Source organism: Populus nigra, chromosome 2 (genome assembly GCF_951802175.1).
Source record: "Populus nigra chromosome 2, ddPopNigr1.1, whole genome shotgun sequence".
NCBI classification, from domain to species: domain Eukaryota; kingdom Viridiplantae; phylum Streptophyta; class Magnoliopsida; order Malpighiales; family Salicaceae; genus Populus; species Populus nigra.
In genome coordinates, this window is record NC_084853.1 from 42,536,923 (window position 1) to 42,564,082 (window position 27,160).

Sequence of the window (27,160 nt, forward strand, 5' to 3'; positions counted from 1 at the left end):
CGCATTATTATTGGCCAGCGCTTCTTTTTTTCCGTTGGTTTGTCAAAACTAAACCTGCTTGGTATCTTTTAATGCAAAACAAGTCTCGATCTCACTAATTAAAGTTCGTCACCTTTATCTATCACCTAGGCCCTTCAACAGCTTGCTACTTTCACTTGATTTGGTCAGACAATGTGTGGATGGTAAACAAGTATCGGGTTTTTAGCAAAGCGGAATATATCATCAATTATTCAATATAATTCCACAAGATCTATTATAGCTTTGTTCAAGCAAGGGATTCTAGCTAATTGGAGGGATTTTTTAACCAATCCAAAGATCATTTCGATTCCATTAATTAATAATAAGGATTTGGAATATCACATATTGATTGTTTGTTATTTTGATGCAATCAAATTATTAAAAAAAATTGAATTTAGTTTTAGTTTTAAATAATAAAAAATCATTTATAGATCGTTTTAATATGTTGATACTAAAAATAAATTTTAATAAATAAAAAATATATTATTTTAATATATTTTCAAACGAAATAACAAGTAAAAAAACAGAAAGAAAAAAAATCCCAATGGAATACAATTTTTCTTTTTCATACATTTTTTTTTCTCTAATAATAATAGCAGGGGATGTGTAACCTAATTAACTTTCCTCAAATAGGATTCCAAGAAACCGGTTTACGAGTATGATTCAGGATAGCTAGATATATAGACATCTCCACATCAATGTTATTTTTAGATTAAGAAAAAAATATATGACAGATATTTTTATATATATATATAAAAAAAAAAAACAGTGGTGAAAACAAGTTTACTTCCAATTCCAGCTTTCTAAGCAATGTTACTTTGTAACATCTTCTTAATCTTAACGGTGATTTGAAAACAAAATTGAGAGAGATAAGAATGTTGTCGTTGGGTGGTGAGATTGCAAGAACTGGCGGGAATGATGATTACCCGCCATCACCTAACCATAATTTTCCCTTCATTTTCAAGAAACTGTTTCCTCTCAACAACTACTCGCCACCTGACCACTGCCTTCACTTTCACGTTCGCAATATTCTTTCTTCTTGTTCTTGTCATCCTTGGCTGCTTCCTGTTACGAGCCTTCGATCTCCATGGCAAATTCAAGATTTCAAAAATCGAGGCTTGTGTTTGTTTTATTAAGCTTCTTGTTTTTTGTCTCGAGACTCAGGATCTTCGTGGCTGCTGATGATAAGTCAAATGAGTCTAACAAAGATGATGGTTATGATTTTGCAGTCACAGAAGAAGATCAGATTGGTGACAATAGCACTCTTAGTGGTGGTGCTTATGCTGCCCCTAGTGGTGTTGCTATGGATCAGGAAAGATCCGAGCTTTGCAAAACCGATATGAGTAGTTTTCTTCCTCCACCATATAGTAACATATCAAATATGGTCTGCAAACCAGTTTGGAATACTTTTCTGTTGAGGGTAAGTCCAATCTGACGATTCATTTTTCTTTGATCTCATTTGTTTCTGCTCATGGGCATGCTCTAATATCATCATGTTGTGCCTGCAGTATCACAAGAAAGAAGATAATGTGGTGACTTTTATATTATCTGCTGTATACACAATCGGATGGGTGGCAATGGGGTTTTCGAAGGATGGAAGGATGGTTGGATCCAGTGCTATGGTGGGCTGGTTCAATAGGAAAGGTCAGGCGAGAATCAAAGAGTATTACTTGCAAGGTACTAGGCCATCACAGGTCATAGAGGATGCAGGTGAATTGGACCTCACAAAGGTTCCACCTGCTGTTGTGATTAATGGGGCTATGATTTACTTGGCATTTCAAGCCAAGTTTGAAAAACCTCTCGCTTCCCAGCCAATCATATTGGCTTTCGGAACCAGGTATCCAAATCACTACCGCCTATCCGCGCACGATGACAAGACCGCTATTCTTTTCGACTTCACTGCAGGTTTGTTTGATCTCCACCGAGCTGGGCTTCCTTTTTTTTGTTTTTTTAGCATATGATTTTTCTTGTAGGTCTCTCACAAAAATTGCTCTGACTCATATTTGGTCTCGATTTCTCTTCCCACAGGTTCTGCGTCTAGAGCACATATAAATCCTGGGCAGATGAAGAAGAATCACGGGGTATTAGGAACCTTGGCATGGGGTCTATTCCTTCCTAGTGGGGCAATTGTTGCAAGGTATTTGAAGCATAAAGAACCACTCTGGTATTATCTACATGCTGGTATTCAGTTTTTGGGATTTCTCTTGGGGCTTGCCAATGTGGTTCTTGGACAGCAACTCTATAGCAAGATTGATGCCAATGTACCATCACACAGAGGCATAGGCATCTTTGCTCTCACTCTTAGTATTCTTCAGGTATGTCCTCATCTGATTTTATGCACAGGGGCTTTTCATAATCACATGTTGATCATATGAAATGCATTCTGATAAATGCTCCAAACTGGGATTCAGATATTGGCGTTCTTTTTAAGGCCTAAGAAAGATGCCAAGATCCGCAAGTACTGGAATTGGTACCACCACTGGTTTGGAAGGATTGCCCTCTTCTTTGGAGTCTTCAATATAGTGTGGGGAATCCATCTAGGAGCTGCAGGGACGTCATGGAAGATAGGCTTTGGGTTTCTAATTACTATGATTCTAGTCACAGTTATTATTCTCGAAACGTTGACATGGTTGAGGAGATCAGAGAAGACTACTCCACCTGAAACCTTCCAAATGAATCCAATTTAGTACACAGTTTTCAGGTACCATTTTAAAAGAATCTGCATTTTCCTTTCTTTCAATTGAGTCTCTGCTTCCTTAAAACTTTACACGCGTATTATGTCTACGTCCTTGGCCATATTACTAGAAATTTCAAGAGTAATTTGGTGAAACAGGGTAACTGGTTGATGAAAGATTTTGCATCTGAAAGTAATGGTAGAAGTACTCAGACATGCACCAATTATCTTTTTTGACAAGGCCAGAAAGCCATGTTCAGCTGCATTCTGGTTCAATCTTGGACCTAGTCAGAACCTGAGTGTTGAATCTATTTTACAAGCTGTTCCTTGTGTGCCCAGTGTGGTGGCTGGATGCTAAGGATACGGTTTGTGGCTGGATAATTGCGTCTGCCAAGCTGGAGAGACCGTCAGCTTTTCTGTACAAATTGAAGTAGTTGAAGTTATATGTATGTTGGAAGATTTCGTTTTTGTGAGGAAATTGGCATGCTGTGTAGCTATTTAGAATTTGTGGGTTGTCTTTTATTCTATTGTGTTTGGCAAGGATAATGCAAAGATATTTTTTTAATATGTTTATTGAAATGGCACGAAAAGAATTAACAAAAGAGTTACATCTCGTTCTTGGTTGGAATATTTTTTTTCAAAGAGTGAAGTTGAATTTCTCTTTTCTTCTCTTCTGGCTGAAGTTGAATTTATTTCACTCTTTTAACAATACAAACAATTCGCCTGCCCTTTGGCAAGAGAGATGCCGGGGAATTTCACAGGTTCCAAATATTTTAGTTTTAGTGACAGTAAAGCATTTTTCAGATAACAGGAAATTATGCACCGGCACTTGAACCAAATGTCAAAGCTATAATTAATTCAGTGGAAAAGTTCCCCTTATTTACAATTCAATCAAATTAATTTTTCAAGGTCAAAGATATGGGAAACCAAAAGGACTGGATGTATGCAGATGCTGTGATCCAAGTTATCAAAATTTTCTACCTGCATTTTCAGCCAAGATTTTCAACTTGACGAAACATGTGCTGAAGATTCAAATGGTAGACTTCCTACTGTAAACCTGCACATCAAGCAACACCCAGAATAAGGCCCAAAAAATGTGGCTCTATATAGCAGACTAGAACCTTTCAACCTCTTTTGCCTGCTAATCTCCAACTTGATGTCACTTGAGCATCAGCAAGTAATTTCAAGTTATGGGTGACTTCACTTTTTTTGTTCCGGTAAGTCGGTAATTTCAAGTTATGGGTGACTTCACTTTTTTTGTTCCGGTAAGTCGGTGCTTTTGTTTATGTGACTTGCAGGAAATGAATTATTTTTTACCGAAATCATGGCAACTTCAAGTCATGGAAGAAAAAACCTTTGGGCGTCCAAGTTCTGTTATATATCCACTACCCAGACATCTCTTGATGGTTATTCAAAGGAATCAATTATGGTACATTTTAAGAAGAATCCATCACAAGGCAGCAACTCATTAAAAATGACAGTTTCTCTCTTTTGACCGGGCCCGTTTATTATGCTAAAATGGTACCGTTTCTGGAATTAACAAGAAGAGATAGAAAGAGAGACAGAAATACCTGGAGCAACAAAATGGAAGCATCTGTTACTGTGTATCCACTATCCAATTGCACAGGCACAAACCAAGTCAAATGGAGAACTGCAAATTTATCAGAACATAAATATACTAGTCACAAATAAATCTTGCATACACTTACACCAAATTCTATCCATAGACTAAGAGAAAGTTCAGCCTGCATATTGCCCTATGGTTGTGATATGGAGGTCTAGAAAGATACTGCAGAGAGCAGTGTTTACAAATATGTATTTACATAAGAAAATAGAAGATCAAAGAAGCAGTTCATGAAATGGAAATTTCCTCAGGTTCAACAGATAAGTTACCTGTTTTTGTTAGTCAAGAAAACAAAAATTACATTGGCTTTGATTATAGAGAACAAACCTTTAAATTTGCAGAAGGTGCTGTGACCATGAAAGCCAGAATATACTCAAGATACTTGTGCCCCTCACGCATATGATCCAATAAAGATATTATCTTCCAGTTTTCTCCACACAATCCTGCTTATATGGAATCGCTTGATTGGAAAGAACAGCAGAACCTAGGATCATGTAGCACTAGTTGTACAACCTTCACCTGCAGCAAAGCTTGTAGATTTGGGAGATTCACTGCCTCTTACCACTCTGTTATATATAACTTTAAAAGACTGTGAGCCATATGGTCGACTAAGCAAGCTCATTGGCATTCTCAGAGTCTGCTTCCGGTTTCTCTTTCCCCTTAACAAAATGCTGAAGGTTTTCTCCTCATTAATCTGCTGGTCAATACTGCTAGTGACATTTTCTTGTGAGCCTTTTTCCTGACTCGAATCATTCCTATAAATTTCAGCTTTGGATGGATTTGAATGACCATTTTCCTTTATATTTTCCAACCCAGCCCCAGTCAATTCCTTCACATTGTCATTTCTGTCTGATGCTTGAAGGAAGGATGGATTTGAATGGCCATTTTCCTTTATATTTTCCAACCCAGCCCCAGTCAATTCCTTCACATTGTCATTTATGTCTGATGCTTGAAGGTTTGCTTCTTCGTTTGCTTCTCCTATGTTGTCAATGACCACTGACAGAATTGGAGGTGGACTTGGGCTTTCAGAATTTTCAAATTGTGCTTTAGGCTCCAATAGAGGATCAGCAATTGGCTCAACAACAGGTGGCAGGACAGATAACTCCACTGCAAGGCAGCCAGGCCATACTGTGGTAGGAATAAACTCTGACATATTGGGGCTCGCATTGCACTGCCAGGAGAAATGATTAGGATGGAAGGCGCTGCTAGTAACAGGAAATGTACTAGTTGGTACTGCTTGACTGTAAGGAGGATACATAAAGGGCAATGGCTGTATCATGTTTGGGGTTGGTGGTTGTGAGGGGTATGGGTATGGATGGTGTGGGGAGGACATTGGATTAATGGGGCGTATGACAGTTGCAGGTCCAGGGTGAAGAGTCATGTTTACAGGCCAAGGTGCAACAGCTGGAACAGCACCAGGAGCAGAAGGAAGAGGGATGTTGATGGCAACTGGTGGAGCACGTCCAATGGATGTTGATGGGTTGAAAGGAGCTGCAGAAGCAGACAATTTCTTATTTGGTAATCCCTGAGCATCGCCTGAATTCAAAATCAATGGTTTGTCCTTCAAGTCCTCTGCTCCAGGCAAAGTGGAGTTGAGATCAACTTGTGGATCAAATTCACTAGATGAATCCTTCTCATGAGGTTCCTTTGGAAGGGAATCAATTGAATTTGGCATCTGGTCAATCAACATTCCATTCTGTATAATTTCATGAACCTCAATATCACCAGATTCATGTCCTTGCACACTCTGAGACACCATCAGGGAGGAATTTTCTTCCAACACGTGAGTTGAGTGTTGTTCTTCCATTTTATGAACACCAACTATTTCCTTCTTCAAATCATCCGTGTAATCTGATTCAGAATTCTCATCCTTCTCTCCACTTCTTTCTTCCACACCCATTACTACTGAACCAACAATTGCTTTTGCTTCATTTGTCTCTTCAAGTTTTCCATCACCAATTTCCTGGTTATCTGAATTATCAGTTTGGGGAAACCACGCCTGCAACTTAGCAATGGTACCTGGTGGTGCCAATGCTACTTCCTTGTATGAAAGAGATTTTCCAAGACTCGCTATTGAATTCTTTGATGGACGAATGTCATTAGGGGAAGAAACTCGAGCCGATTCTGATGAAGTAAGAGCCTTGCTGCCAATCCTGGTATTCTCTGTTGTAGAAGTTTTATAAGATGAAGGAACAGACTTGACCCTGTAGGTTACAGCTTTAACCATTCTCCTCCCAAATTTGGCACCTGGAGGGAGATTGGTGGTTTGGTGGTCTCCATAACTTCCATGAGATGGTGCTCGTTTCTTTAAAAGGTAATACTTACTATTCTGGTGAGCATTCTTGACAGGAGCATAATCCATGTTAGCATCCACAATCTTTTTGTGATAACTATAAACTTTTCCAACAATCCCCCACCGCTGCTTTAGACGTCGCCCATACAAGCCAGCTGATCTTGGCCTTTGAACTGGTTGCCATCCATCATCTCCTTCAGCATGAGTTTCAAGCAAGGCTTCAGTCCAGATGCTTGGTTTTTTTTCCACATTCTCTTCCACAGCAGGTGTCTGGAGTTGAACTTGGGCAGAGCTGGTCTCTTGGGAAGCATCATCTTCAGGCACTGGTATCTTCACATCTGAAGCATCTTTAAGAGCATCTTTTGTAGATTCATCGGAACTTTCCGTACTGACATTTGGCTGGGTTTTATCCTTTACCTGAAAAGCAAAAGGTTGCAAAGGCATGTTGTATTAAAGAAAAAATTAGAGGTGACTGTACAAAACGTTGTAATTTTCCAAGTCAGTAACCATTCTGAAATATAGCTTGGCAAAATACTTGATCTCCATGGTGGATCTTCATTTCATCTTTTTTTCATTACTTCAATTACAACAAGAAAAGTGACAGGCCTTCACTGTTAACAGTATTAGAGAAGGAAAAGTTCGAAGGAGAAATCATAATTATTCTAGATCTTGCCTCTGCTTTCTTGTCATTGTACCTCTATAACAAAGACAACTAGTTTCCTGAGCCTTTGAAAGGGACAGTGTCAGTTCATGCAAGAGAATTGTTTCTACAGTATTCCAAATGATCCAGTAGGGAACCCCTAAGATGTTCACTTCACAAATGAGTGGCCTATTATCTATTCTTTTTCAGTTAAGTGCAAGATTCATGAAACTGGTGTAATTTTTCCCTGGAGTCGTAGGCTGTATGATGGGTTAGAGTTGTTTTAATCAAACAAGAATATCCCTGGAGTCATAGGCTGTATGATGGGTTAGAGTTGTTTTAATCAAACAAGAATATCCAGGTACCTTTGTGATATAGCTCTTTCTCTTTCCAGCAACAACATCTCTCACCTTAGCATCACGACTTGGATTAATATAGTCCAGCAAATCTGACACACTGCCAAATATTAAAAAAAAAGTAAAAACTATTAGTTTCAAGATGTCAGCTTGAACAAGAGTTTGCATCATAAGCCAGTTATGTAGATTGCATTCACATGTAACAGCATGTTCGTGGTGCATATGATCATATAGAAAGCAATAGTGGCATCCAACCAGATCAAATTATTCTGCACATCCATTTCAAAAGTATTCTGGTGCAGGAACAGCAAAATAGTATATGAACAGGATAGATATGATGCTCTGGGCAAGTATTTGACATGCTTCTTGACCAAAGAAAAATCTTTGGGGAAGTTACTGAATGTGAGATGGACAGTCCTTGCTGAGTGATGTTTGTGCATGTAGCAAAGATCATGAAGAAACTTCAAGCATTAAATCTTCCCCTTTTCCTTTATTTTTGTGTGTGTGTGTGTGTTGAAGTTAACTTATTACAATTTCATGTATGTATTTCCAACAAAATTTAAAGAGCATAAATTTTTTTTCATGCAAGTCCCATATAAAAACAATAACCACACCAATAGCAGAGCATCCAAATGGTGTTTGTGCATGTAGCAAAGATCATGAAGAAACTTCAAGCATTAAATCTTCCCCCTTTCCTTTATCTTTGTGTGTACTTGTTGAAGTTAACTTGTTACAATTTCATGTATGTATTTCCAGCAAAATTTAAAGAGCATAAATTGTTTTTCATGCAGATCCGATATAAAAAAGTAACCACACCAATAGCAGAGCATCCAAATGGTGTGATTAGTAAAAGAAGTGGAAGAATAAACTGTATAAAATAATTAAATGAAGCAACAACAATAGTCCAGTGTTCTGCTAATTTACCTAAGGTGGCCTTTGCTAGCAATTGATGCATCAGGCTTCTTAGTACCATTTCGCACAGCTTCTTGCTGTTCAAAAGCCTTGGATTCAAAATACTCAAGCCAAGCAGCAGCATCCTGCAGCATTTTATTAAAAAATTAAAATTACAACTGGATAGGAGTCATAAGCACATATATAAACATGCCCTTCTGAAAAGTACAAAACTTGGTAATGAATCTCTATGTCAGAGAGAGAGGGACAGAGAGAAAGTAAAACAGATCTCATGTAGTCCTTGAAGGCTTGAACTCATCGACTTGGAGCCATTCATTTCATGGCTCCATGTCATGGTGAAAGCCAAAATAATCCTCAGGGACCTAATTAATTGCAAACTTATCTTCACTTCAACCTTTGGATCACCAAGTCAGGAGAGTAGCTCAGAGGATTGCACATGTGTTATCAATTATGAATATAATACTTTCAAGATGTTCAAATTCATTAAGTGTGCCTAGTACTATCAGACTAATGAGTGTTTCTAGCTCAAAGTAGATGACGTAACATGAATGCTTAAGAGGAGAGAAATGGGAAGGGTTGATTAATTAATGAATTTAGCAAGAGACCTGAGTGCGTAAATCATCTGGACCCAGCTTTGCTCGGAGAATTTGCAAGGTTGTTTGTTCATGTTGAACACTCAAAGGATATGCTTCCATCAATGAGAGTGCAATTGCTATTGCATGGTAGCTTGCAGCAGTCTGGCATCATTAACCAGAAACAAAAAAGGATTACCTCTCAAAAAGAATTAAATGCGCTAATTTTTCCAGATATAGTAAATAGATCATTTATAGTATGTAGCAAGTGAAAAATGAAATTTCATTAGCCATTTATTGTTTCAATAGATGCAGCAAAGTGCTTAAAGATGGAGTACTGACTACCGACCATCTGAAATGCTCAATGCTTATGAACATTCTTTGTTTCCCCTTTTGAGGATTTTTATAGTTAAAGAGGAAGAAAGAAATCGATATGGCAATTCTTAAGGTTAATTAATTACAATATGGAAAGTTTATTGTATCTGATTGTTTAGAACACTTCTTAGTTAATATGAAGGTAATGCGTGTTGCATTAAATAATTAACTTCAATTAAGCATATAACAAGCTTGCCCAACCATTTTACTTTCTGTCATCACCTAGAAAATAGTGAGCATATTATGAAAAATATAACATAAACAAACTTCAGGAGAAGGGCAAATTAAAACCTGAATATGGTCTGGTCCAAGTAACTTTTGGTTGCATTTTAGAGCTTTATGAAGATATCTGAGGGCGACATGCACATTCCCCAGACCTTCCTCCATCATAGCCACATTGATGTATGTTGCAGCAGTGTTTGGGTGTGATGGACCGCATGTGAGATGTAAGAGATACAAAGCACGCTTTACATACCTAATCAACAACAGTACTAATCTCAAGAGTCTCAAACTAGGGTAAAGTTAAACCACGAAACATGAACAGATTATCATGAATTATGGTATATATGAATCTAACTGTGGGTATCTCCGAAGACTCACAAAAGAAGTATGGGAAAAAAAAACTTTAGAAAAGACAGATAAGACTGGATCACACTTCAGAAATCCAAAATGAAAAAAGAAAGGATCTAGGTTTGAGCAACATAGATAAGAACCTTGTTTGTCAAAAACAATAGAAGGAACCATGTCGCTTAAATATGATTATTATTAGAGCAACAGATATTTCAAATTTATGGAGTGGAATCACAATGAGAGCGATCATTATTCTGATAATTCTAAAGAGGGATAATTGAATACGATCAGGTAGTCCACAAGGCAACCAGTCAACATCAAGACAGAACCAGATCAAAATATAATGAATGTGAAACATGAAATTACTTAGTATCATGCAAACCTAAAATTATTAATGCACGAAGAATGAAAAGCATACTTGAGAGCCAGCTCTGTATGTTGAAGTCTGTAATAGAACACAGCAAGATCCCCATAGCTTTTCATTGTGTCTGGATGATCAAGTCCTAGTTCCCTTTCATTAATATCCAAGGCTTTTTGCTGATATATAGTGGCCTGTAAAGCGAACAGAATATTAAATCAGCACAAAAGGTAAACCCTAAAATAAAGGAATGCAAAGTTTCTGGGTTGATTCTGTGACTATATAACAAGTCATTCTGCCACAGATTATTGAAAGAAATTTAGCAATGTGACTATAATCTGAGTGTTGCTGGTGAAAATCTCCAGCTACACAGGAAAAAAATTGATAATAAATAGACCTGATTGAAGTCTCCAGTGTGATATAATACTACAGCAAGAAGGCTGTATGCTCCTGCAGTCATTCGATGGTAGGGACCACAAACTGCCACTAGCTTTGCAAGAGCCTGGAAACACCAAAGATGTGAATCAGCTAATAAACTACAATACCAATAGAAAAAGATGATTACATAGTGTAGCACCTCGTTGACATGGAAAAAACAGGGAAAAGCATTATTATAAAAGAAGCCATGACAACTATGCATTTGCAAAGAGAATATCAGAAGTGTAATTTCAGAATGCATGTACCTTTGTCCCATAGGTGACTGCATCTTCAAGTTTTCCCTTGTCCAAGGCTGTTTTTGATGATTCCAGGAGTTGCCTTCCATCTGCAGAGGAGCATGCTGCTTGCTGAAAATAAAAGGGCACAAATCAATATGGTTTGGACAAATTTTGACTGGTTTTCAGACAGGATGAAGAAAAGCTTGTTCACATCAATCTCAAGTACTCACCTTATGTAGTGGAACCAGACTGACAACATCTGATTTTCTGAATGGATGTGGAGAATCCATATCAAAATCCCTCGGAACCAACTCAATGCCCACCTGAGAGGAGGGGAGAAAAAATAAGAGTGTCAGTTTATGTATGTCCCTGATTCGATTTTCCCAAATCAAATAAAACATCAACTACATTTGCATGAATATGCAATCCATTCCTTTAAAAGGTATTGTTTCATTTGGAGGAATGTCACATGCAGGGATGAAAAAGGAGTCATCGCCATTTGTGGGAAACAATGCTGTGAGTTACAGGTTTACAATTGTGCCTCACCAAAAATAATCTTCAAGTTGGGCATAGTTAAACTGAAACCAGCGGATTAATTGCCAATGATTCATAGTCAATTTGTTAGAATCCCAAAAATTGGAAGCAAGCAAGCAAGCTTCTTGTAGATTAAAGAATTTTGAGTCTCTATATCCCACTTGTCATGCATTCTAGAGCACATGCAGATATTTACCTTGTGGCACAACCCTCGCAAGATTGCAAATTTCCTCACATCTTTGAAGTTTAAGCTGCTAAGATCCCATTCATACCGCTTCTTCAAAAATACCTCCAGCCATCTCCATACAAGAGGGTGGACATGGCAAGACTTGATTGAATCTCTGGTTTCAGGAATCCCGAGCATCAGATTTAATGCAGCAGCTATTGATACAGCCATTTTCTCTTGGTCCACAACAGCAGCAATCACAGCCTGAAGTATATGCTTAAAAGCTCGTACTATCATCTCATGAATGCAGAGTGACTGTACATGCAACAGCTTTTCAGAAAGCTTTACCTGTTTTATAAGATAAATAGCAGAAATTACCCAATATGGAAATCTGAATTAAAAGGTAAACATTCACAATTATAAGAGGAGTTGGTAACACATTAGCTTACTAGAATTGAAAACTATGGGCGAACCGAAGTTAAAGGAGGCACATCAAAATGCACAAATATCAGCAGTCATTTATAAAGTTAATTCAATACTCTTATAAATTAAAAACACCATTTATGAAGAAAAATTAGCATTTGGTGCAAGTTTACATAAATGATAAATTTATAAAGTACAATAAATGTACACACATGAAATAAAATAGATGTGCATCTTTATATGTGAAAAATAGGTAATTTTTTTATATGCAGTATTAAGCCCTGTCAATTATGCTACAATTAGCAAAATAAGTGAGCTGACCCAGCCTTCAGTCAATGTCATTTAAGAGTAAGTGACTGAGCCCTCAACTGCAGAAGCTGCTCACGAAGATCTTAAGGGCATGTGCCTTATCTTGTGAAACTCACTCTATATCTAGTGAAGTCTAGGCCACACAAGATTACCACTCAAAAATCAATGCCTTAAGGCTATTTATCACTGCTGCGCTTCAAGCATGCCTAAGTGTGTCGAAAAGGCCTTTTAAAACTATAAGGATCACATACAGTTAACACTTGCACTGGCTCAGACAACAATCTTCACATGCATGTTTATACATATGAATGAACAATGGCATGATGGCAGGTATCATTGTCAAGCATGGAAATACAAGGATCTGATTGGGACATCCTCCAAAAAAACTGGATGGTTATAGCACAAACACAGTTTTTTATATTAAAAAAAAAACATTTGTGTAAAAACAAATGCATTCGTTAAAGTTAGACATAAATGTGCCCAACAGGATGGTAAATATGGAATTAAAATTTTCTTTGTGGGCAAATAAATGTAAATAAAACATGTACTAGACATTAAAAGCCAGGGTGCATGATAACTGAGAACTTACAACACGCCCAAGAGAGCGCATCTGAAGACCTCTGGTATGCATAAAATCAGTTAGAGTCCGACCATCAACGGGTGAAAGCTCCAAAGAACCAAAATCTGCTACCTGCGTTTTTTTACCGGTACTCAATAATAAACTTCTAGAAATGCAGATTGGTTGAGATATTTAATGAAAAGGGTAGAGTACCAGTTTAGGAAGAGCAACTTCAGTGTAATATTTCTGAGACAAGTCAATTAGCTGTTGCAGAGACTGTTGATCACTTCATAGGTTAGTTCACACCTTACTGGAAAAGAAAAGGCAATGACCAGTCAAGGAAATACTACCTTGCAATGAAGTCCAGTGTCTGATTCTTTTAGTCGAGCAAAGGCTGCATCGGACAACAACTGCTGCAGTGCAAGCTCATTCTCTTTAGCCTCAGTTTCAAGGTGAGATTCCACAGATGCCAGTGTAGCATCTTCAACTGCCCCACTTAAACCATCAGAGGCAGGTCTTGAATTCTCCGGCTGCATTTTTACACTGCTTTCATCTGATTTTTTCTTGTTCTTAAGGGACTTAAGAGGGGTCCCAAGTCCCTCAACCTTCAGTTCTGTTTCTGTGGAAGGCTTCTTGCCCTTCTCAGTGGATGATTTCTTATCTTTTTCAGTATTTTTCTGGTCTTGCAAATGCTGTATCCAGCAGGCTCCAAGTTCCCATCTCACCAAATGATCCTGCTTCAGTACCTCTTCTTCAAGCCTGGTAAGACTTTCTTCCAGTAATCTCTCTACAAATGCTTCGGAAGCATTGAGCTCTTCAAACTCTAAAGTTTGCAAATTTGGTGTCCGCTTAGTGTGTTCTGAAGGTGTTGGTTTGTGAAGTAGTAGTCTCAAGCTGTAAGGGAGGAAAAGTTAAGACTTCTGCATAACGAATGCAGCCAAACAACAAGAAAATAACCAAATTAAAGAGTGTGTGCTATCACCATGAAGTCATAATATTAAAATCTGGAGGCTTGGCTTTTGGCTATAAATATCTTTCATTCCAGTGTAATGTTACTATCATTATGATCAGTACAATAATACACATGTAGTGTGGGAATGCATGTCATAGAACCTAAAACCTAGTGATAAAAAATAGATTTACAGGTAAGAACTAACATGCCATGCACATGGAGAATCAATCAAATCACCTTTCAAAGACTTCCATCTTTGAAAATTTTGAGGTTGAAAATCGTATGACATGATTGGTATTTTCCAAGATAGGAAAAATTAAGATTCCATGTCAAAATTCTCAAGTAAAAAGCAGGGTTGACATGTAACTTCAGCATAATCTAGTTGAAATGGAAACGACATCGCAGTATCGAATTGGATCATCATTGCATTCTAAAATTGTTTAAGACAAAGATCCACTTCTCAAAATGCAAAAACACTTCATAAATCAAAGCTGACTAAATTTATTATATTGGACTGGCATCTGTCTTTTGACAAATCCATATAGAAAACAACAAAACTATAGGTTCCCCACTCGTGTTGTGCTTGTTCAAAGCTAGTGCAGCAATTGTATATGATTTTTAGCACAGTTCACCATTAGGTAATTTTAGTTCATCAATTGCATTTATACAATTTCACTAGCAGATAATATCTAAGATCTCTATTGCTTGTGAAACTATTAACTGTGTGGGGAGGTGGCTAATTTTAGTACTCATTCGTGCATAGGAAAAGATGGTAAGAACCTGTTGATGTTAAGGGCATTTGCACCACCTTCAGGCTGTTCAAGGTCAATACTTTTGGATGGAGGACTGGCTTTCTTTTCCTCCCTCGCCTCAGCTTTTACAATAGCAATGAAACCACAGTATCTTACATTAACAGTACCAAGTGTTGCAATGTCCTGCAGTCAAGATGCAAAACAGAATTCAACCAGTTTACCAATTAAACCAAAATTAAAACACCAAACCCTTGGAAGAGCATCATTGAACAATTACATTTTCTGGAACTTACATGAGCAGCAGTGTTCTCATCAGCTGTGATCCCTTTCAGAAGGTTCCTCTCTACTGAATTTTTCTTATCAGTTCCATTTGCTTGAATCCCATCAATTTTAGTGTCTACTTTAGAGCTTGCATTGGTAGCATCTTTCATAACTTTGATGCTTAAATCCCCATCTCTCTCTGTGTAAGGAATATTACTGTTTGCAACCGAACCCAATAAATTTGGCTTTAATTTTACATGTTGCACAGTTTTAATGGCTCTGAAAATGGCAACATCGACAAAAAGGCTGTGAAGCAGGAAGGCTTTCCTGTCCCGAATCTGCCTCTCCTCAGCTGTCTTGCAAGGCATAGATGCGACAAACAAAAACTCGTCGGCCCAAGGTATGTAATCCTTTTTCCCATCTCTTCCAAGACCACCTCCAGTTCCTCCCCATGTTTCATCCTCAACAGGAAGAGGAGGACAAACTGATGGCAGCTGTGCTGCTACGGGAGGGATAAGCCACGTGTTTGCTCTAAAACCATATGGAAGATTCCCGAACTAATCAATGGCCAGGAAGAAACAAAAAGATTAATAATTGAAAACGAGAACCACAACGTCAGACAGAAATCATTAAATTACATTTGAACAATTTATTTCCCTTCTTCTTTTGAGATAACCATAACAACACAAACGGTACATACCTTGTTACGCTCTGCAAATGCTTTCATGAGCTCATCGTAAGCCTGACACATAAGACATGACATCTATATCATTTCAACAAAATCTAAACCGAAAACAAAAAATACATCTCAACAAAAGATAAGACTGTTGATTTACAGACCAAACTTCATATATTAACAAAATTACTAGAAAAGCATGTGACGTTAGCAAGTACAAGTACTGTTTATCCGCAAAAAAAAATCTTTTGAGAAAATTAATGGATTCCACTCGATAAATGATAGAGGATGCACCAATTCGAATATTATCCAATACAAAAAGAAAAGGAAAAAAAAAACTACTACAGTTTAAAAAAAAAAGAGCCAGAAAAATTGGGTAAGGTAGTGAAACTAACATTATCAAAAGCTCGACTAAGCTGCCTTAGCAAATCAACAAGATTGTTACATAAAATCCTCTGCTTTCCAACACCATAAAATCCCTTTTTGCAAGCTTCAACTTGAACCAGCTTCCCATTGCATAGCTTCACCTGATCATTTTAACAACAATTAAGGAAAAAAAAACCTCGTCAAAAGATTTTAGACAAAAAAAAAAGAAGATAAAATCAGATTCATAAATAAAACAATCTTACGTCAAGAGAGAAAAGATGATCATCCACGGAGATCTCATCAATCCGTCTTTTCGTTGCCTTCCTTATAACTGCATCAACGCCAACCACATTTTCCATTATTTCCAGTTATACCATCAATTATCTCAAAATTACACTCGTTTATTTATAATTAGAGAGAGAGAGAGAGTACATTGAAGAGGAGGACTGAGATGCGAGAGAGAGAAGAACTCGTAAAAGCTCCCAAGCTTGGGGCACGAGTGGCTCATTTCTTCTTCTGCATCCACCGGAACATCTTTTGATGCTGATTTTGGTGACGATGATTGTTTATTCGTGGTGGTGTTGGTGGAGGAGGATGGAGATTTAGCGGTGGTTTTCTTAGAAGTCTTATTATCCTGCGCAGCCGGCGCATTCTTTCCGATATCGGACTTGATCTTATCATGCGCACTCGCCGATGGACCGAAGCACGTTGTGCATGCCACAATGTCCAGGAGTCGTCTAACGTGCGCCACTGCAAGCTCCTCATCGAGGTCCTCTGTAACAACGAGAAAAAGATATGGAGAATGTAGCGGGTAAACGAAAACGAAAATGGAAAAATTAAACGCTGTCGCTTGAAATACTGTTTAATATCTGAAACGGCGTCGTTTGTTGGTCGGGATTTTTGCCTTTTACCATTGGTTAAAGTGAGAACGCAAGGCTTGAGTGCTGACACGTCGACCGTGTCTTTTAACCGCGCTCCTCTAACCTGTAAATAAACCATGACAAAGTCAGATTACTTTAATGCCCCTCTCATTTTTTAGAGATAATTTTGGAAGTACACATAAAAAAAATACGGGAAGCTTCAAATTTACCCACCCAGCTGCTGGATAATCTCAATCATATACCCAAACTATTTTTTTTTTAATTATACCATTAAAGAATTTTTATTTCTCGATGGGACTATTCTATTAAATAAACTAATGAAATTATTAATTATATGCATGCTATCCATATCAGATAATGAAATTGAAAGGAAATATCATTTTTAGTACTGTGTAAGAGTTATTTGAGATATTTTATATTTTATGTGTTTGTTTGAAAGTGTGGATGTCGTTGCTATTTAAAGTGATTTTTGTACCGTATTAAAATGATTTAAAAAATATTAAAAAATTAATTTTTTATAAAAAAAAAAGGATAAATTTAAATTTTGAAGGAACGTAATTTGCACCGCGTTTCCAAACGCTCACTTAATGTCATATGAAACATTTAGCCTATCTTATTAAAGAATTTGAGAAAAATTCTTAATGATTTCATGAAATTCATATAAAAAATATTGATGCCATGAAATTCTTCACCAGTCTTGCCATGCTTGAAATTAATGATCTGGACTTAGCCCACAAGATCAACACCTTTCAATTTATACAGTGTCCGTGTTAGATTATATTAGGAGAAATAATAAGTAAAATATTAGTGTACGAATAGTTTTCTCTCTTTATCCTTACCTCATGCGACAACGAAAAATTTGTGATGTGGCACGTTTCAGTGTTCACCGATAAAAGTCGACGAACATCTATGATTCTGTCTGTTGATATTCCCTGTTCAAGATTTACAAGTTAGCATTACGAGTTTGGATTAAAGAGGGCAAACAGAAAAGACCCGAAATGAGTAACTAAATGTCACCTTTTATTCGATCAAAAACAGAAGAAAGAAATGTCACCCTATACCAAACAAGGAATTTAATTGAATGAAATATGGTTTTTGTTTGGTATGGATATAAAGTACTTTTATTTAAAAATATATTTAAATATTTTTTTGTTTTTAATATCGACATATTAATATAATAAAAATATTAAAAAATTATCTTAATATTTTTTTCAAATATAAAATACTTTTAAAATATAAAAATCATCACACTTTAAATTACTTTTAAACAAAATCTAATTAAAAATTTTTGTTTTCTACTATGAAGCTATTTATTTTTATGATTAAAATTATGCCTGGATTTATTTTGAATATATGTTTAATATAAAAAAATATTAAATTAATATTTATTTTTGTTGTTTTAATTTATTAATATTAAAAATAAAAATATTATAATATATTTTCAAATAAAAACATTTTAAAAAAGGACTATCCACATAAAGCCAAACTCGTATACCTTGCGTCGCATCTTTTTTTTGAAACCACGTATTCAAGCGTGTGATAAGGGAATGGATGGGACGTGCCATCAATTATGGGGTAATTGTCAACACATTTTATTGAAAACATAGTAACACTAATTTGGAAGTCTTGTATTGAGAAAATGACTTTTGTTTTTCATATTTAAAAGAATTAAATTTTTTTAATTTTTTTTAATATACTAATATTAAAAATAAATTTTAAAAAATAAAAAATATTATTATAATATATTTCAAAACAAAAAAATATTTAAAAAACAACAACTGCCACATTACTAAATGAGTTATTTAATGTATAAATTATATTTAACTTATATTTATATATTTAATTGCATCCAATCTATTTAAAAATAATGTAGTGTTCTTAATTTATTTTTCATTATAAAAAATAACAAAAATACATCTCATTACATAACTTATATATAATTTTATATTTTCAAAACATTTCTCATTATTTTTTTAAAAGGAAATACTAAAAAAAAATCAAAATCTATCACGCGTAGTACAACTTATCAAAACTGAATATTAGATTTTTATTTATCGAATCTTAATTAAAATATCAAATCTTCTCCTCTTCTGGACATGTAAAATTTAAACATGGGTATAAGCAAGTCACATGATATACTTCTATTATTCTTACGGTGAAAATCTAACTAACAGGATATATAAAATTATTTTTTTATCACAGCTTGTTTGTTACGGTAATGATTATATTTTAAAGTATTTTTTATTTAAAAATATATTAAAATAATATTTTTAATTTTTTTTAATTAAATTTTAATATTAACATATTAAAACAATCTGAAAATATCAAAAAAATTATAATTCAAAGCATAAAAAATAAATTTTAAAAAAACAAAATAAAATGGGCTCATGTTATATACAAAACTTTTTTTTCGTTATGTGCAGACTATTTCGGGATGTTTGATATTAAGTCTTAATATGTTTTCAATCAAAATTTAAAATTTTATTTTGTTTCGAAATGATTTTTTATATTTTGAATCATTTTAATATACAATATCAAAAATAAATTTTATTATAATTTAAAATAATAAATATTTTAAAAAATAATAAATACCCTATCCTTCGTGTGCTGTTGATATCAGTATTTAATGTTTCCAGCCAACAAATCCTGTGTCATTTAAACGGACAATTAATCATGGCCTAAAAAGTAGATTCAAAATCAGCCAATGAGCTCCTGGTTGACAATCAACAATGGCTGGAGCGCTAAAGTATTCGAGCCACGTTACAAAAATAAAGTTTGCAAAGCCAGACCAAGCAAGAGATGCCAGTCAAATTGCAAGAAATGCAGAAAAGGATACGAGTAGAAGATGCCATGCAAGTGCAACAAATTAACATGACAATTCATTGAAAGGAATTTGCCAATTATCAATAATTCCAAATATAAGAACCGGGACTAAGGAGGAACAAACCTTCAAAACAACATGAGTTTCGTCAGGAAGGTTTATGGTGATATCAGTAACCACAGGAAGAACTGCACAAGTCATAGATTAGACAGAACATTAGATATAATGACAGATAAAATGGAGTCAGGAGGTTATTCATGATCAATAAAATAAGATTCTATTGGGAAAGAAAAACAATTGAATTGATACCCTTCTCGTCCTTCTTCCTCTTCTCTCCTCTAGCCTTTCCACGATTGTTCCTAGGTGCCATTTTCAGCCTTTTGCTTGGTTAAATAAGCAGGAATCTCTTCAAGTATACCTATATTTCAACAATTTTCATTGAGTATTCTTTTCCTTTTCTAGAAAAACTTATAACAACTCTTCGCTGGAATTGCTACGTGGATACCAAAACAAGTCCTGTTAAGGAAATCGATCGAGAAGATGAAATCCCAACACCTCTTGCACCAGAAATAATAAATAAATAAAGAGTCCAGCACCAACCAAGAGGATGGATGTTGAAATTTGAAAAAAAAATAACAAAAACAGCAGAAAATTGAAACAGCGCAGGGAATATCAGAACGGGAACGCTGCTTCCATGACAAGGACATTCATTAATTAATGACAACACGGGCCAGTTCAAGAATTGTTACATATGGAACTCAAGAAATAATTACCAGATAGCTGAACTCAGAAGAGCTCCGGAGCTTTAAGAATTAAAGAAGAGAGAGAAAGAGGGTCTTTATTGCACTGTATATATGGCTCGAACCAGTAATACTTGCACCAGACAAAATTATATATGTATATGCGGAAAACAATTCTAAGAAAAAAGACTAAAAAGCTGCAAGAAGGAAGGGTAAAGGGCGTCTTTCAAATAATGGATGCTGGTAGAGGGCTTAACCATTAAAGAGGTTTCTGAAATGAAGCTCTCATCCACTAGAAAGAAATGGCGAGAGAGAGGAAGGGATAGAGGGGAGGCGTGGGTGTGATAAGGCAGGAAGGGCGGAGATTTAACGGACAGGTGATATGTATGGCAGTTTCTGCTGGCTGATACAGTAATCAACATATTTCAAGATATTTTATTTTTTTTATAATAGGATATTTTAAATTTGTAATGGTATAAAATATTCATCGTATTTTTTTAATGATATAAAATGAAAATAGCTTTCTAGTATTTTGAAAGAAGCAAGAGTGCGAAGGCAAGAACTAAAGGGTACAGCCGATAAGGCCGATGGAAGTATTGTATGGGACCACGCATATTAAGAAAAGTTTGTCTTCTATCAGACAGTCAGAGCATTTGCAGATATCCAACAAGTTATCGTAGCGGTTTGGCGTTGCGTTCATGCATCTGTCTAGATTGGTTTTAAAAGTATATTTGATATTTATATGAAAAAAAATATTAAATTAATATTTTTTAATTATTTTTTAAAAATCTTAGTGTGTTAATATCAAGAAAAAATCTGAAAATAAATTATTTTAATATATTTTAAAATAAAAAATACTCTTATAAAATAGTCTACTCCATAATGCCAAAAACACATGTATTGACTGGCTTGGCAGTCCCAAGGGCCCAACGTGGTCTTATTTTAAACTAATACACCCACAGATTGCAACACTCGAGAAACAAAATACTAAAATATCACGAAATAATGATTATTTATAATACATGGATCCACTTGTACAGGAGATAACTTTCATACCATCTAATTTATAATAAAAACTTGTCAAAGTATTCGATGGATAAAATTTTTTGAGTTTGAGTGTAGGCACTCTGGTTAAAAAAAATCAATAGAAAAAATCAAGGAAGACTTCTATTTTATATTCTATTTATATATTTGTTTACATGAAAATAACTCTTGTATTAGTATATTTGTAAAGTAATTGAATAAATATACTTGATTTATCAAATCTTGCACTCAAATACAAAAAAAAATCACTGTAAAATCTCGAATAAAATAACATTGTAAAAAAAATATCATTTTATAAAATTAAAAATATAACGATCAAATATGATATAAAGAAAAAAATCTAAAGGAAAATAAAATCATAAAAAAATTAATTTTAAAAAATATCTCAAATAAAATAAATAAAAATTAAGATCAAATCTAATAGATAAAAAAATAAAAAGATGATAAAATTAAAAAAAAATTATTTTATAAATTATTTTAAATAAAATAAATAATAATAATAAAAATAAAGATTGTGTATGAAGAAAAAACAAACTGAATGATTATACTGAGATTTTAAAGTGTTAGGCCATGAAATCGAGGTTGAGAGAGAAAAATGAGAAAAAAATTTGTTGACATCAAACCGGAGGTCAATAAGCTACATGCACCATCCGAAAAGTATAAGCTCGACACTCGAACATGGAGTGGTAGATATACTGGCGCTTGCAATGCATACACTGACAAGTTTTTTCATTTAAATTATATTTTATTTCTATTAAAATACTAGATTTTCATTTAAATAATTTGATTATAAGTTAAAAATCAAGTTAAAATTTAAAAAAAAAAAACTCCTAGACACATGTTAGAATTTTTTTGCTTTTAAGAATAATTTAGTTATGTCATTATACTTTTAAAATATGAAGAAATTGAGTTATTCTTTATTAATTTGATAATAATTAATGAATTTTGTTAAAATATTGTATTATCCTTCATGGCTAGGCTAATATTTTTGATTGATGAAGTAACATAATTACTATATTGTTCTAATTCATGGTATAATATATTAAATAAATATATGTGCATAATAAAACACTATCTTCTTTAATTTTTCGGACAACACGTGTGTCTATATATATATATATATAGACACACACACACACTTGCCTCACCTCAAAAGTAAAGAAGCGAGTTTTCTCCTAATAAACAGAATCCAAACCTGCGAGCACTGGTCGTGCGACGGACTTCTGTTCGGAGAAAAAAGTAAATTCAATACTTAGCTAGGTGGTAAATAGATTTATTCCTATATTATCATTTAAGGGGAGTGTTTGGCATGATTTTTATTTTTGTTTTTAGATGTTTTTTAAAAGTATTTTTAATTTTAAAAAATATTAAATTAATATTTTTTTTAATATTTTATAATACTTTTGATATAATATCAAAAATAAAATAAAATATTAAACAAAATACATTTCAATACAAAAGGCTATTTTAAAAAACACTTTACACTCTCACCTTAAATCTCATGTTCTAAAAGGGTAGGAATAAAAAATTAAGTGAAGCATCGGTTCTCGTTCACGCACGAGCAACAAGTTTAGTGCATGATAGGAAGACAAGTACTATAAAAAGATATTCTAGCTAGCTATGTCACTTGTAATTTGTCGCGGGTTATATACTTTTTAATTATATATATATTTAATGTATTTTTTATATAAAAATTTTCTAATTATAAATTAAAATGTTTATAAATACATTTAATTAAATAAATCAATATTTTATCAAATCAATAACTAATATTAAGATATTTGATCTAACAATTAATTGTAGGAAAAAAGTGAAAAGGAATAGATATAAAGATTAATTTTAAAAAAAATATTAAAAGTTGAAATTAAAATATTTATTTCTACTACATTGTTTTAAAATTACGAGGAAACCCAGTCAACAAAAAAATTTTAAAAATATATTATTGTTAGTTTAATATTAAAAGTACACCTATAATTTATTTATTTATTTATTTCTACTACATTGTTTTCCAGAACCAAAACCTAGGAACTTGCAATCTCCAAAACACACTTGTAATTGGTTTCATAATCCTTTGTAAATTATTATAGAGGAAAAGTTATTAGGCCGAATGAACATGATCCATCAAACCACCATTGTCACTCGCGTAGAACCATCACAGTAATCACAAGCATAAAATCACTCATTTTCAACCACCACGTACCTAGATTTGTTACCCTCCCTTACCACATCACCACAAGAACCCACCCGCCAACTCCCCTCTTCGGTTCTGACTTTCTTTAACCATGCTTATTACCATTGAAATCACTCCAAAAGACCAATTATCACGTCATTAATTAATTCAAATCATCTTCACCCGTTCCATACATGTATGTCATCTAAAAAAACAAAATCATTAATTTTTCATCATGAATCAAGGTATATAGTAGCATTTCGGTTTTGATTTTCAGTATTGGGTTTATGTTGCATGATGCATGCAAGACAGAGTTTCTACATTTCTACTGTTTGGATCTTGTTTTGAAGGGAGATAGCGGATAGTTGTTCCGGAGAGATAAAAGAGAGGAGATGGTATTCTAGGGAAAGAAAATAGACGAGGAGAGGGAGGGGAAAATGAGAGGAGAGAGAATGAGCGAGAAGAGAGACAGAGAGAGAGAGAGAGATGAAAAGGGAAGAAAAGGAAAAAGGTTAAAAAAATCCTGGATACTTTAGTCTATTCATTCGAATTGCTTGGTATATAAAGTGCGGAGATATGGTGTTAGATTATGGATAATTACGTAATAATTATTTTTTAAAATATTTTTTATTTAAAAATATATTAAAATAATATTTTTTAATTTTTCTAACATAAATATATTAAAATAATTTAAATACACAAAAAAAAATTAAAAAAATAAAAAATAAAACAAAAGTTAACATTTTAAAAAAAATACTTTTAAAGTATATATAAAAACAATCAACCATAGTTATTAAACCCGACCCGGGGGTTGACCCGGCCAAGGAACCATGTCCCAAGTTTCATAGGTGAACCTGAAAAAATTAAAAAAAATTAAAATTTTAATATTTCATATGAAAAGATTCATGTAAATATAGAATATACATATTATGAAGTTTAAAGGAATATTTAAAAAAAAAATTTATCTCACATTAAAAAGATATTATATTAAGCTTTTAAGTTAAAGTATTTAAACTATAATTTTTTTTTATCCCACATTGAAAAAACATAACTTTTTCATTAGAAACATAGAGTATATATTCTAATGGGTTTTAAATTTCATATTGAAAAAACATAATTTTTTTCATGGGAACATAAAGTATATATATAAAAGTGTTTCAAATCTCAAATTGAAAAGATAATATGTTATCATTTTAAGTTGAAGTATTTAAATCAAAAGGTTTTTTATCCCACATTGAAAAAGCATGACTTTTTTTCTCAGGAACATAGAATATATATAATAATAGGTTTTAAATTTCACATTTTTTTTTAAAAAAAAAGGGTTTCGTCCGGGTTTGGCCGGGCTGTTGCCACAACCAGTCTTTTATTAAACCCTGACCGGTCCAGCTACCGGGTCGACCGGATCCCGGATTGACCTGCCGGGCCGGGTTTAATAACAGTGCAACCAACACTTCATTTTTAAATGCCCCTCCAAGTTAAAAAGTAATCAATCTTGACTCTTCTCCAAACGCCAGACATCAGATTGGCACTTGAGCATTGATTTTGAGTTTTTTTTTTTTAATAAATAAATAAATCATGAGATGTAACGGATTCCTAACATCTTGATTGTTTTTTTTTTCCCAGACCATCTATTGCCTTTTCAGAATGGGCGCTGCAGTCTGACGAAGTTCCGTTTTTTTTATAGGAACTTGTGGTAATGCAATTAAAATTATATTCTTTTAAATTTTAATTTTTTTATTATAAATTAATATTATTTTTGTATTTTTAGATTATTTTGAAGTGCTGAGATTGAAAATAATTTTTAAAAAATATAAAAATATATTTTATGCATTTCTAAACGAAAAACATTATAAGATATGTGTTATAATCCAATTTTTGATCATTTTATTTTAATTATTATTATTATTATTTTATTTATTGAAAAGGATAAAAAAATGATGATAATAATAAAAAAACAAGTAAAATGAAATAAATGAAAAATGAATTAAATTTTGGGTTAAAGGCAACATGATTATAGTTTTGGGGTTTTGAAATTAATTTAATTAATCCAATTAGGGGTTTAATTGAAGAATTGATAAGTTTTGAGACTTAATTGAACTTGAAATTAATTTAATTAATCAAATTAAAGGTTTAATTGAAGAATTAATAAGTTTTGAGACTTAATTGAGTTTGGAATTAATTGAATTAATTGAATCAATGAACTTAGGGACTTAATTGAAGAATTATCAACTTTTGGGGATAACTGGGGTCAAAATTGTGCTAGATTAGAGTCCAAGGACTGTGTTGTAAAAAACGCTGAAATGCTGAGGTCCAATTAAAGTTTATCCAGGGGCTCATTTACAAAAATGTCAAAACTTCAAGGACCAGATCATAAATAGCAGTTGATGGGAAAACGGAGCCGTTTCTTGGACACAACCGTTCACTGTCTTCTTCCTCCGTTTCATCAGTTTCCAGCCAACGCTTAAATTTCAGCATTGAGTCGGTTACAGGGCATTTAGGAGGCCGGACGTTACCACCGATTTTGGCCTTATAAAAGGAGAAGGAAAACCCAGCATAAAAGGGGGGACCCGAAAACCAGAGCAGGAGACAGACGAAGACAGGAGGGCACGGAACAAACCGAAGGAGGGGGAAGACAAATAACACAGGAAGACTAAAAAGCAGGAGGGAACAAAGACTCAAGCAAAACTCAGAAAAAGGCCTCAGCAACAGAGGAGGAGGGGCTGAAAATCAAAGACGAAAACAGGGAGGGGCAGAACTGAAGCTAAACCCAGACGAAGAAAACAGAAGAAGGACCAAGGAGAAAGGCCTCAGCAACAGAGGAGACAACTGAAGCTAAACCCAAAAAAAAAAAGAAAACCAGTGAAGAACAACACGAAAAGCCAGAGGACGAGGGGGAGAAGCAGGGGAAAAAAGAACGAAACCGGGGCCGAGAACCAGAGACAAAAACGGAGAAACAGAACCGAGGGACTGAAGGACGAAAAAACGCAGGAGAGCAAATAGAAAGGAATAAGAAAACAGAGGAAGACGAACAACACAAGGAGACGAAGAAAACATAAACAGGGGAAACCAGAGGGGAAGACGGAAACAGAGAGGGAGTGAACCTGCAGAGGGGAGTATCACCAAACGAAACAAAAAACAGAGGAATAAACTCAAAGGCAGGGAAAGCAAGAAAATGGCTGGTTGATCAGCAACCGCGCGCCTTCGCCTCCAGCACACCTGGTAAGAGACCTCTTCTTCTGCATTATTTCAAGTGTCTTTTACACTGTGCAAGTGAATTTTAATTCACTTGCACAGTGCAGCAACACGCGTGCGTTAGCGCACGCGTGCTGCTGAGCCCGGCCCGGCTGGCTGGGCTTAGCCCAGCCCATGTGGGCTGAGCCCGGCCCGGCCCGGCCCAAAAAATAGAAAAAAATAAAATGTGTATGCATGAATAAAAAATAATATAAATTTATTGGTTT

At 34.5% G+C, this 27,160-nt stretch overlaps 2 protein-coding genes across 3 annotated transcripts; one reads left to right on the forward strand and one right to left on the reverse strand.

Annotated features, from left to right (window-relative positions):
* The first annotated feature begins 902 nt into the window (after positions 1 to 902).
* Positions 903 to 3,320, forward strand: LOC133682359 (cytochrome b561 and DOMON domain-containing protein At3g61750-like). Its single transcript, XM_062105673.1, has 5 exons — positions 903 to 1,438; positions 1,527 to 1,923; positions 2,047 to 2,333; positions 2,430 to 2,719; positions 2,852 to 3,320. The coding sequence occupies exons 1-4, from the start codon at positions 1,106 to 1,108 to the stop codon at positions 2,703 to 2,705; spliced, it is 1,293 nt and encodes a 430-aa protein (XP_061961657.1). The 5' UTR covers positions 903 to 1,105; the 3' UTR covers positions 2,706 to 2,719; positions 2,852 to 3,320.
* On the reverse strand, positions 2,721 to 20,861 carry LOC133682358 (protein REDUCED CHLOROPLAST COVERAGE 1-like). 2 transcript variants are annotated; one of them, XM_062105671.1, is made up of 27 exons: positions 20,522 to 20,861; positions 20,058 to 20,166; positions 19,875 to 19,936; positions 17,767 to 17,859; positions 16,958 to 17,030; positions 16,479 to 16,820; positions 16,310 to 16,377; positions 16,076 to 16,207; positions 15,705 to 15,746; positions 15,037 to 15,561; positions 14,772 to 14,926; positions 13,390 to 13,933; positions 13,253 to 13,315; positions 13,070 to 13,171; positions 11,779 to 12,096; positions 11,279 to 11,371; positions 11,076 to 11,177; positions 10,790 to 10,894; positions 10,453 to 10,586; positions 9,756 to 9,939; positions 9,123 to 9,254; positions 8,530 to 8,642; positions 7,615 to 7,705; positions 4,644 to 7,026; positions 4,264 to 4,343; positions 3,674 to 3,749; positions 2,721 to 3,108 (listed from the first exon to the last, which is right to left on the reverse strand). In XM_062105671.1, exons 2-24 carry the CDS (start codon positions 20,116 to 20,118, stop codon positions 4,807 to 4,809), a joined length of 5,754 nt encoding a protein of 1,917 aa, XP_061961655.1. In that variant the 5' UTR covers positions 20,119 to 20,166; positions 20,522 to 20,861; the 3' UTR covers positions 2,721 to 3,108; positions 3,674 to 3,749; positions 4,264 to 4,343; positions 4,644 to 4,806. The 2 variants fall into 2 exon arrangements, with proteins under 2 accessions (XP_061961655.1, XP_061961656.1); XM_062105672.1 differs by lacking the exons at positions 2,721 to 3,108; positions 17,767 to 17,859; positions 19,875 to 19,936; positions 20,058 to 20,166; positions 20,522 to 20,861 and having other exon boundaries at positions 3,522 to 3,749; positions 16,906 to 16,975.
* Positions 20,862 to 27,160: the final 6,299 nt, after the last annotated feature.